This window comes from Molothrus aeneus, chromosome 1, assembly GCF_037042795.1.
Source record: "Molothrus aeneus isolate 106 chromosome 1, BPBGC_Maene_1.0, whole genome shotgun sequence".
NCBI classification, from domain to species: domain Eukaryota; kingdom Metazoa; phylum Chordata; class Aves; order Passeriformes; family Icteridae; genus Molothrus; species Molothrus aeneus.
The window spans coordinates 131873736-131892368 of NC_089646.1; the positions used below are offsets into that span (position 1 = coordinate 131873736).

The 18633-nt window shown below is 39.9% G+C and overlaps 1 protein-coding gene across 7 annotated transcripts; it reads right to left on the reverse strand.

Annotated features, from left to right (window-relative positions):
* Positions 1-506: 506 nt before the first annotated feature.
* On the reverse strand, positions 507-18094 carry NDUFAF6 (NADH:ubiquinone oxidoreductase complex assembly factor 6). Of its 7 annotated transcripts, none has more exons than XM_066565203.1 (9): positions 17980-18094; positions 14465-14568; positions 13431-13553; positions 11359-11415; positions 9653-9755; positions 6970-7103; positions 5172-5273; positions 1163-1219; positions 507-657 (listed from the first exon to the last, which is right to left on the reverse strand). In XM_066565203.1, exons 2-9 carry the CDS (start codon positions 14483-14485, stop codon positions 529-531), a joined length of 726 nt encoding a protein of 241 aa, XP_066421300.1. In that variant the 5' UTR covers positions 14486-14568; positions 17980-18094; the 3' UTR covers positions 507-528. The 7 variants fall into 7 exon arrangements, with proteins under 7 accessions (XP_066421300.1, XP_066421307.1, XP_066421316.1 ...); XM_066565210.1 differs by lacking the exon at positions 17980-18094 and adding an exon at positions 17597-17686; XM_066565219.1 differs by lacking the exon at positions 17980-18094 and adding an exon at positions 16933-17092.
* Between the last annotated feature and the right edge of the window lie 539 nt (positions 18095-18633).

The window sequence follows — 18633 nt, forward strand, 5'->3', positions numbered from 1 at the left end:
TTTCTGCTAAAGCTTTTCCTGACAGTTTTCTTGCATTCAAATATACATGCTCATTCTTCCAACTTTGAAGCATCACCACTGCTTGCAGGAAGCCTGCTCCTTGCACTAAATAGAACTACTTAGCTGATTTATAGGGCATTTACTGTAACTGCTTTTGGGAACAAACACAGCAGTCTTTTTTTCTATTTCCTTTCCTCAGCAAAGAATCAGAACTGTCAGAAGTATCCATTAGCACAGTATTTCTCCAAGAATTCTGTCATACTGCTGTTATTACAGGAAAGACAAGAAAGCAATCTCAGACAAGGACATATGACTTGGCAGACAAGTGAAAAAGAGATATTAGCCTAATATTCCAAGAAGAAACTTAGCTACTGCCAGCAAGCTGAGAACTACAGTTCATGTGCATCTGCTGTTTCCCTGGAACAGCATTTTGCAGAAGTGTGAAGTCAGACACTTTGCAATTCTAGCAAGTTAAGACATTAAAGAAAAAAACTCAGCACTCTGAATCCATATTAAAATAACCAAACTTTAATATGTTTTTTTCCAAGATCTAATATACAAATACAATGGTAATAATGTACTCTTCTTTTGTAAGCTTGGATGAAATATATTGAAGTCCACTTTCCGCAAGTTATATAAATAATCATCTAAAGCAACCTAGAAAAGAAGAAAAAGGCTTAATACACATGGTGCACACAAGTAATTAGGCATTAAGTTTAAAAAGCAATACGAGAAACCGAATGAGAAACTGCAAAAAAGGCTCGACAGTTTGCCTTTGCTATTAAATGGTAGTATAATCATCACATTCCAAGCATATAAAAAAGTCAAGTTTTGTGAAGAGAAGCATTATCTTTTAGTAGACCAAACACCAAATTATGAAAATAGACAGGATTTGGGGCTTTTGCATTAGAACAGCAGTCTACAAGTTAAGACATCTTGGGTGGAATGATGTAGGTAAAAGAGAAGGGTTAGAAGTGTTGATCAAAACTGTAAGGTTCTACAGTCAGGGACACATTATGATTTCTATGAGTTTTAGGTATTACATCCTCCCAAAATAAGATAGGTGAAGTGGCAGTTCCCCATGCTTAATTTGAATACTCTTCACAAATGCATCAGCACAGTTATAAGTCCATCACTCAAAGAGTGCATATATCACACCCACCGTACAGAAAAAAGCAGGATACGCCTTCACAGGAACTTTCTTACTGAAAGATCTAGCCTAAAAGTAAATGGGGTAAGGTGGAAGGGAAAAACAAAACACAAAAAAAAGTACTTATCAGAAGAATTTAACATTTCTGATTAAACATCAAGTACTATATATAATGCTTAGAGGCAACACACTGTATAACCAGCGTTACCCCTTTTTATTTTGACATCCTGAAACTGTAACATTTCATTCCATGAAAGCTGTGTACAAAAGTAGTTAAACGAAAGTATGTAATACTGGCAGAGGCTTGCAAAAATCCTTACATGATTTGACAGACCTCAAGACTGCATACTATAAACCAAGGTAAATTAGCATGCCTTGTTCCAACAAAGTCCCAAGATGCATCTAGTTTAGTAAATACAGTTTAACTTTTTTTTTTCCCCAATAGACAGATATGATGGAAGAACAGAAATGCATTTTTCTGAGTGCATCTTTTTGGTTCAATGTTGCCATCAGTCCCAGGAGTCCATCTGTAAATGCTTTGGTTATGTATCTGAGACATTGAAATGATCTCAGTTCCTCAGTATCCACATATAAAAATCTGAAGCATGGCTGTATCAAATCTGCAGTTTAAACTCATATTCAAGTACATCTAACAGAGCTGAACAAGTCTTGCTGTAATGCCTGTCTATAAAAACAAAATCCCTTCTTGTTTTGCCTTTTCTTACAGGTTAAAACAAACTAACTCTCTATAAATACTGATAAGAATGTGTGAGTTTGTAAAGTTTAGTTTTTCATGGACCTTTCCAGACAACAGAGAAAATGAGCCTGAAACTTTAGGAGGAAAAAATTATCAATCTTTTCAGAAGACAAATTATTTTAAAATTTTGAGCTATAATAACACCTGTGTGTGTGTATATGTATTTCTAAAATAGAAAAATGTTTTTCTCTGATCTAATGCTCTGCCCTTCTATTATTAATTGCAAGATGAAAAAATAAAGTAGTCTTGTTTGACCTTCTCAACCCAGAATGGGTCACATGTAATTCAGAAAGCATTTTATCTCCCGTGATAAACTGAGTCCCATAATGATGTAGAACAACAGAGACAAATGCAGAAAGCCAAAAAGGAGACCCTTTTTCACCAGAGGAATTGGGGAAGGGGTGCTGAAGAGAAAGAGGGAGAAGAATGTGTAAATGTATTTGTAGGCTTTCAAGGGGAACACTTTGGGAGACTGACAGAGCATTTCCTTATATGCTTTTATGCTGATAAAACACACAATTCCTAAGGAAAACTGCAATCTTCATTATCATATTTTGCCACCTGCTGGTCTGCAGCTGCAGTGTCAGGAAGACCTGAACATACTCCAGAAACTTTTTTCTCAAGATTAAGGGCCACACTACTACAATATGCTTCATGTAACATGGCTGAGACTCCATTCAGCATTTCAGATTTAGGTGTCTTCTGGCTGTGAAACAGGGGTGGTAATTGCTACTCTCATCCTCTAAAATACATGGTTTGTGTAACAAATGCTGAGATAGCTGAAACCTCTCTGCAGGTTTGAACATTACCATACCCTGTAATCCCAACTAAAACTAAGGATAAGTGGCTGTGAAGACCCTCAGGCAAAACAAAATGGTGATTTTATACAGCAGAACAGATGCATTTAAAGGCACGAACCCATTAGATTTACCTAAGGTCCTGAAATACCCAGAAAATGCTGCTAGCAAAAGCCCATTTCATCCATTAGGCAGAAAGTATCCTTGTCCTTGCATTAACAGAGACCATGTGATTATGAAGGAGGCCAATATTCTGTAACTGCTGCCAGCTATGGCCAGTTCAAGTGGTTTGAACACTCTACAGTTCCTGCACTGTCAACAATTCACTGAGGATGAAAGACTAGAAAAAAATATTCAGAGAGGAATTTTTTAAAAAATTTAATTAAGGTGATATAATTCACCCATTAAAAAACATACAAAGGGGAAAGAAAATGGGAGGAGTGCCAGGATCAACATTCAGTTGAATAAAATGCTAATGCTGCCCTAATCTAGTTTCTTTGTATTTGTACTTTTCTCTTTAGTCTCCTATTACATGATCACACTGCATACTTTCCACAGGACCCTCCCAGTGCATAACATGGGCAGGGCTCTAGGAATGAAGTGGGAAGAAAGGAGGCCTGTTCTCTTCAGAAGCTGGTAGGCTCGTGTTGGGAACTAGGGAGCCAATGCACTATGAATTATCAAATTACCTGAAAGGTTCTGAAGAACCAAATTCTTTTTCTGCTTCTATCCCAAAGTTTTCATACAATACCAGCAACCAAATTTAAATATGTGGACCATAAATACACATTACTTATTTTCCATGCCTTCCATCCTTGATATAAGGCATTTCAGGCCATGCATTTGGCATTTTTCTTAGCCAAAAGGCAACGGGTTTTATGCATTATACATTATGAGTTGAAGGGTGGAGAACAAAAAAAAAAAATCAAAATATTTCAGCTTGAACAAAGATAATTGACAGTTTTGATGTAGCACCTTGTCTCTGTTCCCTGATTCTAAATGAAATAAACAGTTTTCTTGGACATGTGACCACAAAAACAGAGACATCAGGTTAAACAACATGAACAGGAATGCCTTAAATGTGAATTATAATTAGTCAATGAAAAATAAAGCCAAAGGGTACAAAGAATCATAGAATGCTTTGGGTTGGAAGGGATCATCTATCTGGTTCCAACCCTCCTGCCATGGGGAGGGACACTTCCCACTAGACCAGGCTGCTCAAATCTCCATCCAACCTGCCCTTGGACACTTCCAGGGATGGAGCATCCACAGTTTCTCTGGGCAATCTGTGCCAGTGTCCCATCAACCCCACAGTAAAGAATTTCTTCCTAGCATCTAATCTAAATCTGCTGTCATTCAGTTTAAAGCCATCTCCCCTTGTCCTTAATGCCCTTGTAAAAAGTCCCTCTCTGGCTTTCTTGTAGGCTCCCTTTAGGTACTGGAGGGCTGTTATAACATATACACATTATTAACATAAAACAAAAACATTTATCAGCTCAGTAGGCACTGACTGAACAAAGCAGGGATGCCAAATTTGACTTTCAGAAAAAAGATGAAGGGCTCTCCTATTTCAATTACATAAGATACTGTGATCACAGGTAATGCTGTAATTAAGGATTATATTAATGGTGCAAATGCAGAGATAAATCTGGCATTTCTTTACTCTGAAGTGCTATCTTTCCAGACTACCTTGACTGGAACCACTGGGTGCAATACTCAAAGTGTACATGTACTTGTAGACATAAGAAAGTCTTTGTAGGGCTTTGGTTTCCAGCTAGAGGAAGACAAAGCATTGCCAATAAAACATTATTCTGCTTTTGTACTGTGCATTAGGCAAGCATCTCATAATACAGCTAGAATAAAAGCATGAAAGAAGAAATAGAGTAGGACTCTGCAGTTCTTCAGGGCCCATCATCCACTGTTCCAACCAAACAGACTTCATAATTGCCTTGGCTGCATGCCAGAAAAGAAATAAACAGAAAGCACCTTTCTCAACATAGCTTTGGGCATGGCTGGTCATGTCAGGGAATGAATCCCCCCTCCCACACACACGAACCAGCAGTTAAAAACAACATGCTCTGTTTTCCTGGCAGCCATTCCACATTGAAATCCATATGCAGATGTTCTTTCTATGGTGCTCATCCCATGCTGGCATATAGCTGCATTTATAAAAGTCAGCTTAGTTTCTCTTCCAGTAATAATTCTTTTAGGCAGCATTTATATATATGAAATTGGACCTGGCTGTGAGTAAACTGTCTCCTGTACATAAAGATAATATTCATACAGAAGTAGTTGTAATGTTTGAATCTTTAATGTGGTAGGATTTTTTTAATGTAAACTCTCAAAATAAAAAAGGGCAAAATATTTGAAATTAAGTATGCAGCTATAAGTCTTCTAACAACAAATGCTTTGTGAAGACTAGCATCAGTTATGTTTATTTAGATAAATAAAAGGAAAGGAATCTCACATGTTCTAGATGAATATGGGCCTGGCTGGCGATGTCATAAATTACATCTCTCACATTTTTCTCTTGCTTGCCTCTTATGAAATCCTCTTGTGAAACTCCATGCTAGACATAGGAAGGAAAACCAAAATCAAAAAAGAAAAAACCCTCTAAAAATATCAAGTTTCCATTTTTGCTTCTCAAAAACCTGTCCCAGCAATGAAGCTAAAGACTAAAGACCAAAACAGCCTAAGTGTTCTATCACTGCTCTCTCATTTTTTAATTCCCTTTCTTTTGGTCAGTCACTTGAAAAAAAATCAAGAAAACAAAGAGAACAGTTGGTACAGACTCTCTGCACAAGTTTGTTTCCTAAAATTTTGTGGTCAGTAAGATAACAAAGTCAGATTTCAAAGTTTGGAGGATTTAGATCAGTTTAAATACCAAATTTTTATAACCATAATCCAAGAATCAGTATTCAGCAGAAGAAAGCCAGTAACAGCTACCACAGAAGCCATGCCAGCTTTTCAGTCTTGGGATTGGTGTGAACATCCTAGGCTCACAAAAACCAACAACCAAGAAACCAACCAACAAAACATCAAACAAAGCATCTCCAAAAACCAACCAACCCCAGAACCACCAGAAAAGAGCCAAAAAGCCAACTCCAAACATATTCTCCGACTATAGTGACCAATGTTAAGACAGGATATGGCATATGCAGAATTGCACCAGTTGCCCACTCCTCTCAACCACACTGAGGCACGTGAGAGCTGCATGAAAGTGGGCAGAAAGGATTCCCAGGAGGTACAGACTCAGGAGAACTCCACAGTTCTTGCCAGCAGCTGAAATGCTTACAAGATTGTCTGCACAGAAGGGATACAAGCTGTTTTTACAGTTTTTTACTGCAGAATACCTTCCATGGCAAAGAATGACTGAATTTTCAGGCTATGTTTGAAAAGCTGAAAACTTGGAAGACCGCCCATAACATGCAGTCCCAAAAGGGCTGAAAGGAGAGGGCAATTCCTTTCTGTGGTCTTATAACCCTGACCTATATTAGTATCTTTAGTATCTGACCTATATTAGTACCTTAAAATCATTTCATCATTTTTTGCAGCTACCTACATTACTAGACTTCCAATCCAAATTTTTAACTGTATTAAAATTATATTTCAGAAAATACTAACACAACCACCTTAGGCATCACCAGAATTGCGTAAATTTTGGTTAAGTTGAAAAAGAACAGCATTAGCATTTAAAAATAAAGACTGCAAATGAAGGACTAATAGCTGAGATGCCTACAGATTAAACCATGGAACATTAATGAAAAATTCTGAGCTTTAATCTCGTTTTACCTAAACTGAAAGATCTGCTAAATTTCAGTGCAAATCTGATCTACAGTTTAAATTGGAGGGCTATACCATCTCCTAGAAATGTATGGAATATAGGCCCATAACTGTAAAATGTGGAACAGGAAAAAACCCATACCCAACTCCAAAACACAAACTCCCAGGACCCATTCTGTACATGCATTTTTATACATTATTGGAAAAAAAATCCTTTAACCTAAAATATTAATACATTTAATAATAACAAACAAACCCCTAAGGGAAATCTAGAATTTCCTGAAGTTTCTTGAAGATCACTCCTGTCACTTCCCAAAAGATATAAAGCTGTGACAATTAGCAGGACACAGCAGAATGAGTAAAAATAAAGAAAAAACATACCATTTCTTTCTGGCATAATAAATTATGATCTCATACCTAGCCTTGAGAAACAGAGATACAAAAACTACACTGTTCAATTCCAGACTATTTGCTTCTCTTACCAACATACAAATGTCCATGGGAAGAAAGACCTTTTGTCTTGTACAGTGATAAGGAGTTGCTCTTAAACAGGTAACTATGCCTTGTGCTTTCCCAATGTGACTGGCTGCATGGTCAGCATGGATGTCCCTCACACCTAAAATTGCAGAAACAATATGTTTAGAAACATGCAGTCAGGCCTGTTGAGGGGTATGGTCTTCTCTGATGTGTATCACAGTCACACTTTAGGAAAGCTACATTCATTGGTCCATGATAGAACTGTTCATGTGCATAAACTGCCTTGAGATCTCAACTCAGAGGTGCAAAACAGCAGGAAAATTCATTCATTTCCACATTCAGGAGCAAGATGCCTCTTGTTGCAGTATCTGCAAAGGGTGTACTTAGCAGAGCAGCACCTATTCAGATATAACACACTGGTACACAAACTCACTTTCATTGGCATATCCTCTCCCAGGATAACAGTATTCCAAGAACTGCTTTTCCTGCCAGAAAAAGTTATTCAAGTGTGAGATTTCTGACAAGCATTAATGCTTTCAGTGTGGTTTCATGATTAGCTGCAGCTGATTCATCAGTGTAGTGAAGTCAAAGAGCAATGATCCTATGCTTCACCCCCCAAACCCGTATCTCTGCCCCTTCCCTTGTGCTGTCAGGAGCAATGAGGCAAACTGAATCAGATCAACAAAACAGAAAACTAATGTTAGTTACTGCACAGTCACATAAACTGTGAGAACTGAAACAGGAAGGTGAGTGGGGCAGAGCAGCACCATTGCTCTTCATGGCAAGATCATACAAGCTTGGCTTAGACTGATTATAAAACTGAGCTGGGATAAAATGAAAATTTGAATTAAAATTTATAAAAACTCTTAACAGAAGCAGCATTCTACAAAGAAAGCAATGAGGATACAGCAATTACAGATCAATGAGCCTAACTGACATCTGGAAATAACACTGGGGGTACCAGATTCACTGCAGAAGCCTGTCTGGGTCTTCAGTGGGTCTCAGAATCCTCTGTGAAAGAGTGACTATACCCACACTACAGGGACTGATTTTAGCAATGGCAGCAGAAAGCAAAGTGTGGCTTGGAGAAATCAATGGATATTATTTACTAACTACTTAAGTAATTAGTTAGAAAGCACAAATATTAGTATTTTTAAATTACAGGAGTTGAGAGGAAGTACCAGGACTTCTGATGACAGGATTACCAGCCAAAATGAGCTTGACAAAAGAAATAATCTGAAATCAGCAAGAATATAACAGCACTAGTACTGGGAGAGTACACACTGGGAGAGATACAACAGGAGACTGGTCAGGAATAAGGAGTCTAAAAAGCACAAGAAATTTAGCAAACATGACCTGAATGAAACCAGGTCCACCTAGTCTAGAAAACACTGCTGATGGGCAACCAAGAAAGGGGCTATATTTGATTAGTTTCTCAGTTTGTGGGGAAAATTGACAAAAGTTAACTGTTTAATATGCAATGGAGGAGACTTTTGCTGAAGTATTTTGTTACATTTGTATATCTAAGAGAAGTTAAATATGACAATAGAAGACTTAAAATATCCAGACTCTCCATACAGATTTTCAAAAACAGTTATATCTGATTTGTACAAGGAGTGAGTGATCCAAGCATAACTGAACTTATTCAGGATTTCTCAGAATGGAAGACACTGGCATTTCTCATGGTCCTACATTTCTTCAATAAAAGATTCAGAAAGATATTCGCAACATTTCACTGACTTCCTACTGAGGAAGCAAACATCAGATGTTAAGAAATAAGTTCCTCAATTCTTTCAAAGAAGAATGTACTCACCATCTCTCTCTTTTTACTTCTCCTTTTTCTACTTGTTTTTTTTTAACTTTTAACATCAGTATTTGCCTTTCATCAGATTAGTCTGACAAGCAAGAGGAAAATATTGCTACTACAATACTAAACACTAAATAATAATAATAACAATATTAATAATATTAATAATAATTTGGGGTTTTTTCACCTTTTTTTTTACATCCAAGCTCATATTGCAGATACTTCCATAATGCAAGAGATACCTAAATGAAAATTACCCTTTTCTTCACTAAAAATGAATAGTTCTTTCCCAATCTGTGGTTCTTACATTAGACATGACACAGACAGTAGCTCTTGATCACAGGGATCATTTTGTTGCATTTTTTTCTAGCTCTTCAATTATTGATAGTTAACCTACTTCTAGGAAGAGGGGAGGATTCAGACCCAAATTTACAACATCACCAAAGGAAGTTTATAGGTTGGGAAGTTGGCTGTTTCAAGACAATCAGTGTCCATCACTGCAATATAGAACAGCTGCAGGGTACCTACAGCACTTTGTATTCTGACAAGTAGGATAGTTGAAACACAGTGAAGAGCTGAATTTTCCACATGCTGTAGGAGGAGCAAGAACAGAGAAAACCAAGCAACAAAGAACAGTAGGAAACTGCACTTCAATGAGCTCTGCACCGAGCAGCTTCCAAGGAAAGTAGAGTTCTAGGACAGCTGCAGTACAATTCCACATTTATAGTTCAGCATTCAAAAGATATCTGAAATTCTACCTAGGACAGCTTTTACTGAAATTAAACTCCAGTAGGAAAAGAAAAGGCTTTTTGAAATATCAGTAAATATTGTACTTGAACTAATGAGTCGTCAGCAAAACCTAGAAAGGGGAAAACACCTACCCAGTGTTTCCAAGGTGAGGTACAAGAGAGCACTCTGAGTGTTCTCAGCATATGTTTCCAGCTCCTGGATGTTACGGTATGGCCGATCATCCAAATTCTTTTCCTGGAACATAAACACGGAGCTTCAGTGGAATGCAAACATAACTGCTGTTTGTACAGGCTTATTACTACAGCCATGTCAATCCAATGCACCACCAAAAACAAAAAAGGACAAAATTGAGAGACTGAGAGAGAGTATAAAGTCAGATAGGAGCATTCATTAAAGCTTATAGCAAGCCTAACAAATAACTATGCTCAACTGCAGTCAAGGAGCAAATACAACTTTCTGCAATATGAAATCAGAATTCTCCATAAAATAGGAAACAGCAAAACCAAAACATCATATGGTATTCTTACATTATAGGGTTGTCAATATTTAATTTGCATCTGAAGCAGAGAGAAATTTAGATAACAGGACTGTATTTTTTAAAAACATAAAATAAATCTATGAAATGCACAGAAGTGTTAAAGTCATGTAAAAACCCAAAGATTCATAGAATCATAGAGTGGTTTGGGTTGGAAGGGACTTCAAATATCATGTAGCTCAAAGTTCTCTGCCATGGACATGGAAACCTTCTACCAGACCAGGTTGCTCAGAGGTCCACCCAACCCCTGAACACCTCATAAAGAGCCCACAACCTCTTTGGGCAACCTGTTCCAGTGTCTCACCATCCCCACAGTAAACAACCTCTTTCTCAGATCTAATCTAAACCTACCCTTCTTCATCTCAAGGCCATTCTCTCTTGTCCTATCACTACATTCTCTTATCAAAAGTCCCTCTCCAGCTCTTTTAAGCCCCTTCCAGGTACTGGAAGGTGCTTTAAGGTCTCCCTAGAACCTTCTCTTCCCCAGAATCAACAGCCCCCAATCTCTCAGCCTAGACACAGGAGAAGTGTTCCAGCCCTCTGAACAACTTAGTGGTGCTAACAAATAATACATCCAAAATAATAAAATACACCCAAAACTGTAACATCCTCCTGCATTCCTCCTGTCCTAGCGGTTTCTATGCTTAAAATATACCACTCTAAAGACTAAAAAAGTCTTAACATTAAGAAAGTCTGAAGTCCTTCATAGCAATGACCCTCTGCAAGTAACTGACCATCAACTTGCTCAATTTATAGCTTCATGAGACACTTACTTTAGCAGCAAAATTAGCTTAGGAGATTCCTGCACTCGGCTTTTCATTCTTGTCCTTGTGTCAGAGTTTGTAGCAACATCACTGTACCAGTGATGTTCTTAACCTTGTTTTTCCCAAGAAAAAAGGTGGCTCTTTTAAACTTCATGTGATTTGAATGCTCCAGTTTACACCACTACTTAGAAAAAACTCCACAGCCATAAGGAGTAGCATGAAAGTGTGGCAGAAGGGTTCAGATAGGTCATTTAAATTTTGAGATTTTATATCCACATAAATTCACAAACGACATCAATTTAAGACAAAAAATAAACAAATTATTCCATTAGCCATTTTTGCAGAAAGAACAGAAACTATGAAGAGTAGCATCAAGAGAGAATTTTTAAAAATGTAGCAGTATAATTTTTAAAGAGAAATACTACTGTCTGGAAAATTACATAAGTTTTTTTTTTTACACACAAACCTATAAAAATAAGGAAAAGAAAACCCAAATATGACTAAAGCCAGAATCAGTCTCTGAAGGGTAAATACTTACTCTTTCATCTATGATCTTCATGAACCACATTTTAGTCAAGTTATGCCTCTTGACAGCCTGAAAATTATAAAATAAAACCTCTTAGTCAACGTATACAAAGTGATGGTAGTAGTGCATTCTGAAGGCTGAAATACATTTTAGGTATTTAATACAAGAATTGTATTCACTGGGTTAAATCAAAGTGGCAAGTCAGTGGAAAATGAGAATCTTCTTCAAATACAAAAATTTTCAACTGGCATTTACAACAAGTTGCTGCACACAGAAAATGAAATACCAGACATCATGCCAGCAAACTAGAGGCATTTCTTTAAAAATGTTTATGAAATTAATTTATTCTTGGAGTCATATGTTCCCACAAAATATTTGCAGATAACTATGTTCACTTTCCAAAAAGAACAGTTTCCTCCAGAGTCTAGCAATAAAAATATTTCCCCTGTAAATTCTCAAGAAAGTGTCAGCACAACTACCAACATGTACTGTAAAGACAGAATGCTAACAAAGCAATACAATTAATATGGGATTGTTTAAAGAAATATTGCACAGCATCTATATTCACACATTCTTCTTTTTGTTCTTGTCTTATATTTGACTTCCTTCCTGTGCCATTTCATTCTATCAACTTACCTTCAATCCTCTTAATTCCACACTTTGAATTTTTCAGAACACATTTTCAGAAAGGCTACAATCACATGTGAAAACATCTATAAACAAAATTTAGGGAGCAGATTTCTCATGGTTTAGTCCTCATTGCTCACTTTCAACTTCTTTACATCCATCATATTAGTAAATATTTTTCAATGTTTTACAAGACCAGATCTTCTAGATTCTATATATTCTGCTTGAGACAGTACTTGGTATATCAAAAGGAAAATTTTAAGTTATAACTACAAATATTGTTTTTTAGTCTCACTTGTTCACCTCACATATCATTTTGTAAATGAAATCCTTGGAATACTAACAGGTCAAGACTTAAAGGACCAATTACCCAATTTGTACATTACATCCATTACTTCATTCAAACACATGGGCCCTCATTTCTCAGGAGTTTGAAAAATTGGCTTCTTCCACAGAAATGAACAGAGAATTAAGTATCACTTTTCATATGTTCAAAATAGACAGAAAAGATAACGCATCATACAGTTGCTGTGTAAGTTTATATTAAAGTCACCAAGAGGTGAGCTATTAATAATTCTAGAAATACTATTAAAGGCTACTTGTCTACTTTACTAGTGTATAAAAATTTGGAACCTACATGCAAGTATTCTGGGATATACAAAACTTCAGGAACATGTTTAAGCATCATAACTTAAATTTATTCTGGAAAATCACATTGTCCTCATATAAACTCAACAGCAACAAAGGAATATACATAGAATATGCTGTGCAAAGACATGTTAATTCTATTAACAGCTCTGCAATACTTCTGAGTTCAGGTGTCTTTCCAAATCCTTTTTTCTAAGAATTGCAATGACATTCTTGCATATTTGTGAAGTCATGGGCTTCAAACAGGTCACTCTTGGGGTATTTGCTGAAATAAGGAAATAAAATCCCATCTTGACTGCAAAAGTTACCATGTCACATTGAATTGTTAGTTCACTCCAGGGCTCTGCAGTGCTTAGAGCTATGAGAGCTCCTAAAAATACTTTCTGAATAATTTTTCATCCTCTTATTTTCATCATCTTATTCCAAGCAGTTTTGTTTGGAATGTATTATATTGGTCTTCCTTTATAGGAATCATACCTCAGGTGAAATCTCACCAAAGACCATTCTTCTTCCACTTCTAAACCAATTTTCTGTTTTGTGAGAAGAGAGTATGTCTGGCAGTCTTAGCAACTGGAGAGGGTTGCAATTGGTGCCACAGAATCAGAGTAACTTCTATCTGAATACTGTACTGGTTTTGGCTGGGATAGAGTTAATTTTCTTCACAGCACTTTTATGGCGCTGTGTTCTGGATCTGTGCTGGAAACAGTGTTGTCGGTTAGAACAGATGCTGCACAGCACACACAAAACACTGACATTACTTCCTACAGTAATATTAAAGCAGATTTTAGGATAAGAAAGGTGTATTTTACCCTCCACAGCTCTGTAGCAACGGGCTGATGTGGTGGGTTATTGCTGTATATGTCCTCCACAGCGTCCCTCCAGAACTGCATCCGCATCAAACCTGTCGTCTTCTGAGTTATGGAGTCTTTAATCTGGAAAGGATACATCTGGAGTGAAATTCAGTGTCTCTAACACACTTGGTCTATCTATGCTGAAAAGACAGACACAGGACACAGTCAAACTCAGCAGAGAAAGAGCTTAGTTCTGAATTGACATTTATTCCTCATAAAGCTTAGGAACACTGCACAGAGTAAATGTGAAATCTTCACCACAACCTGATTTAAAACCCACAAAGATTAAGTGCTGGGTAACCCTCACTTTAGTTTTCTTCCCTGAAGGAATAAATGCAGTGGTGACAGCAGCAAGGGAGGGCACACCATGGGTTGCCAGAAGCACAGCCTACAGAAGCTGGTCAGGGATTTTGCCTGGTCAGCTCATTTCCTGGATCACTCCCTTCTGGCAAGCACTGCCAGCCTTCCTGGTTGCACTGGCAGTTTCTGGGCACCTTGCAAATCGGAGAGACTGCAGCTACTCCTCTCCCACAACTCTCTAACTACAAACTTCCCTCCTGCAGCCTTTTCATCACCTTGCTTCTGCCAACAAAGGCTTGGTCCTGATTTTAGCATCCCATTTCTTGAGCAACCTTTTACAGCTAGGATTTAGCTGCATTTACCCATTAACTGCACATGAAGCCAGGATTTAGATGCAATCACATAACAGTATCAAGAACCCTTGCCTGTTTGCTATAACTTGATTTTAAAATGCATAAAGAAAAGGTCATTAAAATTATACACATAAACAAAGTAATAGGGCAGGCTGGGTAATTTCCATGGGCCATTCAAAACTGGAGGTTTGTACTGCACTATTTATTCATGACCCTTGACTGTATAAAAGTTAACCTTGGCAAAACACCACTGACTACAGAAAGAGTACTTACAAGTGTAACTTAGAGTATCAAAATTCTTATTTTGAATTTCCAGATTTCACAAATGTATTTTAATACCTGCCTGAGCCAGTTCCACATTGAAGGCTCTCAAGGCAAAAGCAGAGGTTCGAGATTCCACAGGCAGCAGCAGAGAACACAAAAACCCTTCATAGTCACGCTTCCTATAAAAGAATCAAAATGCACATTTGTTATTTATAGCTCTAAGTCAACTGGATGTGCTATTCCTTAGCACTGAACTCCTGAAAGAGTCGCAGTAAGTTATAGCTCAAAACTCTGACTTTGCAAAAGTAGCAGCTTTTAGGCTTGTTTTAAAGTAAGACCAACTCCAAGAGAGAGTGCAGGCTGCTTGAACTCACAGTGCACCTCTGAATTCCACATCTCAAGATATCTGGCTAAAGGCATGGAGCAAGGCTGTGGCAGAACTGCAAATAGAATCCAGATTGTCCGACTTGCAGATTTCTGTTCCAAACACGAAACCACATTTCTTTAAAAGACTGTTCTTTGGAGCTTGGCAGAAGAGTGCTTGCTTAACCATTAAGTTTTTGTTTACTGGCAACTATATTCAAAGCATAAAACCTCAGGGAGTTGGCAGTTTTGCTGCAGGTAACTCCTTGCCAACCCAGAGTGATGTGCCTTCGTTTGGCCACGTGGGTGTGCCACAAAATTAAAAACACAGTGCTCAGAACCATGAACTGCAAAATCACTCCAGCTAACAAAAACACCTGACCACCTCTGAGAAGCTAAACTGCTTGTTTTGAACAACATTTTTGTGTACTTTCTGATAAGCCTGAAACCTGATTCTTCCTTAGAACAAGATGAACTCCCAAGTTTGGCCTGAAGGGTGGAGAAGCAGGTTGTCAAGGAAAACACATGCGCTCATTTTCATTAAGTTTGCTGTTCTTGCATGTACTCATATTTCTTTTGAATATGATCTTAAAATAGAAAGCCAAACTAAACCCAAGGATTATTAGGGTTGCTACTTTTAGCATCAAACAAAAAGGAAGTGAAGTTTAACAGAGATGCTTAACCCTACAATACACAGCAGCTGAAAACTAGCAAATGCTTTGTTTCCACAACTGTTGTCAGACTCTTTTAGACCTCGATGCAAATACAGAAATATCAACCAGAAATATTTACATTTTTGAGCTGTAGTAGGCTTTAAAGGACACCATATTACAGAACAGATACGTTAAATCTCCCTCAGTTAGGACACTTTTTGAAAAATATTATCAGCTCAAAGCCTAGTATTTTTTTCAAGACTTATTGTAGAAATAACAGTATTGTCCACCCTAGATGGAGCTGCATGGTTTATAGCCATATTTTCCCAGTTCCAGTCTGTCTGTGTTGTTCACACAACACAGAACCGCCTCTACTTTCAAAAAGGAAACAAAGAAATATGTTACACAAAGTACAGAGCAACACATTAGAGAAAATTGTCTTCCCTCTGGTAATGCTGTTGATATGGTGGGGTTTTGGTTGCTTTTTTTTCAATTATTCCAAGTTCAAAAATTCAGTGCATCAAATCCATTAAGCCTCAGTAAAATAAAATTGATAATGCTGTAGATCACGTTCCACCCCAACCTTCTTCATGTATGAGCGTAAGGAGTGTAGAAAGGAAGGAACGACCCTATGTCAGGTATTGAATTTTTTGATAAATAAGTTGAGGTTTTTCAAATAAGTATAAGCTTATATATGAACCCACAGCCACAAGAAAAATTAGTATTGGTCATAACTGGACTTGCTATATAATGAATGTGTAATAAAGCTATCGATCCACAAGCTTGTCTTTGAGACCAGGGATCCCTGACAGTAAGAGACATAAAACATATCTATAAGGAAAACATTTTTTTAGTCAAATAGCTTGAAGTGAATTTAGTTGTTTAAATAAAAAGGAGGACCAAAGAGAAAGGGCACCTTCCATATTCCAAAAACAAATATACATTATTAAAGCACAACTCAGTTGTACTTCCTCATGTGTTGGAGACTCAAATTCAGAACTAGGGAGTTGCTGACACTTGCATAGCCCCAAGTGTTTTATTACTGTTTGAATAATCCCTTCCACTTATTTTTTATAGTTATTATTTCCATGCAATAGTTGAACTACTGGGAACAGCAGCTTCAATTAAATAATGCCAAAAGCATAACCACTTTTTATTTTACTATTTTGAATGCTTGTGTATTTTTCTAATTAGTCCTTTTATCATTTAACAAAAATACATATTAAAAAGTTTTAATTCAACCATCTCATTGGAACCTAACTATTCTGTTCATAATTGCTTGTTACTGGAAACATTTCACCTGCAGATGTTAACTTTACCTGTATATTGGCTGTACACACAGCCTCTGGTCTCCTGAGTATCAGGGAAATGAATCCTGGGTAGAATAACTAGGAAAAGAAAGCTGTATTCTGAAAATCATGAAAAACGCAATGTGGCTGTGCATTCTGGTACATCTGTACAGGTCAGCTACTGGCTGCTGCACTGAACATTTAAGATTGTCCCATTTCTTTCCCTTAGTTTTCCTACCTCAAACATTACTGCAGACCACACACATCTTTCTGTCTTTTTACAAGCACCAGTTTGGAGAAGATAATCCTGTTCCACTCTTTCTATGCACACACATGGAAACCTTCTCCCAGCTTTTGTCAATCATCTGGAAAAACAGTATCCAAAGAGAAATTACCTAGGTCTTTACTGAGAAACTTGGTTAACATCTTACTTTACAAAGAACTGAATTCCTGGCAACTCCAAAGCAGCCAAGGGGCCCTACACATTGTTTACAGCCCAGAATCCAAGAAGGAAAAGTGACCTGACCTGGAAGTATCTGACTGCACTCTGCTCCTCTTGGAGCATTTTGGGTTTGACAAAAAAAAAAGGATGTTTTGGAAACATAGGCCTCCTCTTGCGTTTACGACAGAGAAGGTACTGAGCTGTTCCAGCGGTCAGATGTCCTCTGCTTTATCCCGTTTTTCCAGGGAGCGCTCAGCAAGCATGGCTATTTCTCAGTAGCCAAGATTTGAAAACTGCCAATGCTTTTAAACACCCACTTCTGTGATTTCGCTCTCCAAAACACCGATACAAGGGAACAAGAACGTTCCGTTCTTCTGAAGAAACGCAGCCACAGCGGGGGAGGGTATTGCCGTGGGAGGCTGCCCAGGAGCGTCCCTCTCTGGACACATTCAACACCCACCTGGACACGTTCCTGTGTAACCTGCTCTAGGTGACCCTGCCTGCGCGGGGGTTGGACTGGGTATGTCCGAAGGTCCCTTCCAACACAGACCAATCAGTGATTCTGTGTGCAGGCTGAATCATCCACGCGGCCTAAAAATGCGCTGGGTTTCAATGCTCCCGACACGGCGCGGTCCCGCTGCCCACCGCCACCGGCCACACGGGCTATTTTCGGGGCCCGGAGAGCCCGAGGGCGGCCTGGGCAATCCCAGCCATCCTTTCCGGGAAGTCGTCAGGGTTCCCGTCGGCTGGGAAGCGCTGCCGAGCCTTCCCAGGCCGGACTCACCGCCCCGCTCTGCGGAGCGCGCACCCCCGCGCCTGCAGCCCCCCGCGGCGGGCACTCACCGCACCAGCTCGGCGCAGTACTGCACCGCTCCTCCGGCCGCCGGGCCGCTCCAGCCCGCCGCCGCCGCCCTCTCGCCGAGCGCCGGCGGCCGCGCAAAGCGGCGGACGATCCCACCCCGCCGCAGCGCTACCCGCGCCATGCTGCCCGCCATGCTGCCCGCCATGGCCCCGGCCCCGCCCCGCGCCGCGCACGGGCCGCCGGCAGAGGGCGCACGGGGGCCGGCAGGGGGCGCATGGGGGCCGCCGGCAGAGGGCGCACAGGGGCCCGCAGGGGGCACACGGGGGCCAGCGGGGGGCGCATGGGCCGCCGGCAGGGGGCGCACGGGGGCCGGCAGGGGGCGCACGGGGGCCGGCAGGGGGCGCACGGGGGCCGGCGGGGGGCGCACGGGGACCAGCGGGGGGCGCACGGGGGCCGCCGGCAGGGGGCGCACGGGGGCCGGCAGGGGGCGCACGGGGGCCGGCAGGGGGCGCACGGGGGCTGGCGGGGGGCGCACGGGGGGCTCACGGGGGCCGGCGGGGGGCGCCCTTGGCCGGGACGCTGTGGGGGCCCGCGGCGCTGTTTGCGCTGCGAATGGCGCCCGGCACAGGCCGGCAGCCCCTCAGCGTCCAGCGCCTCCCAAGCCGAATCCCTCCGCTCCTCCAGCACCGTGGCTG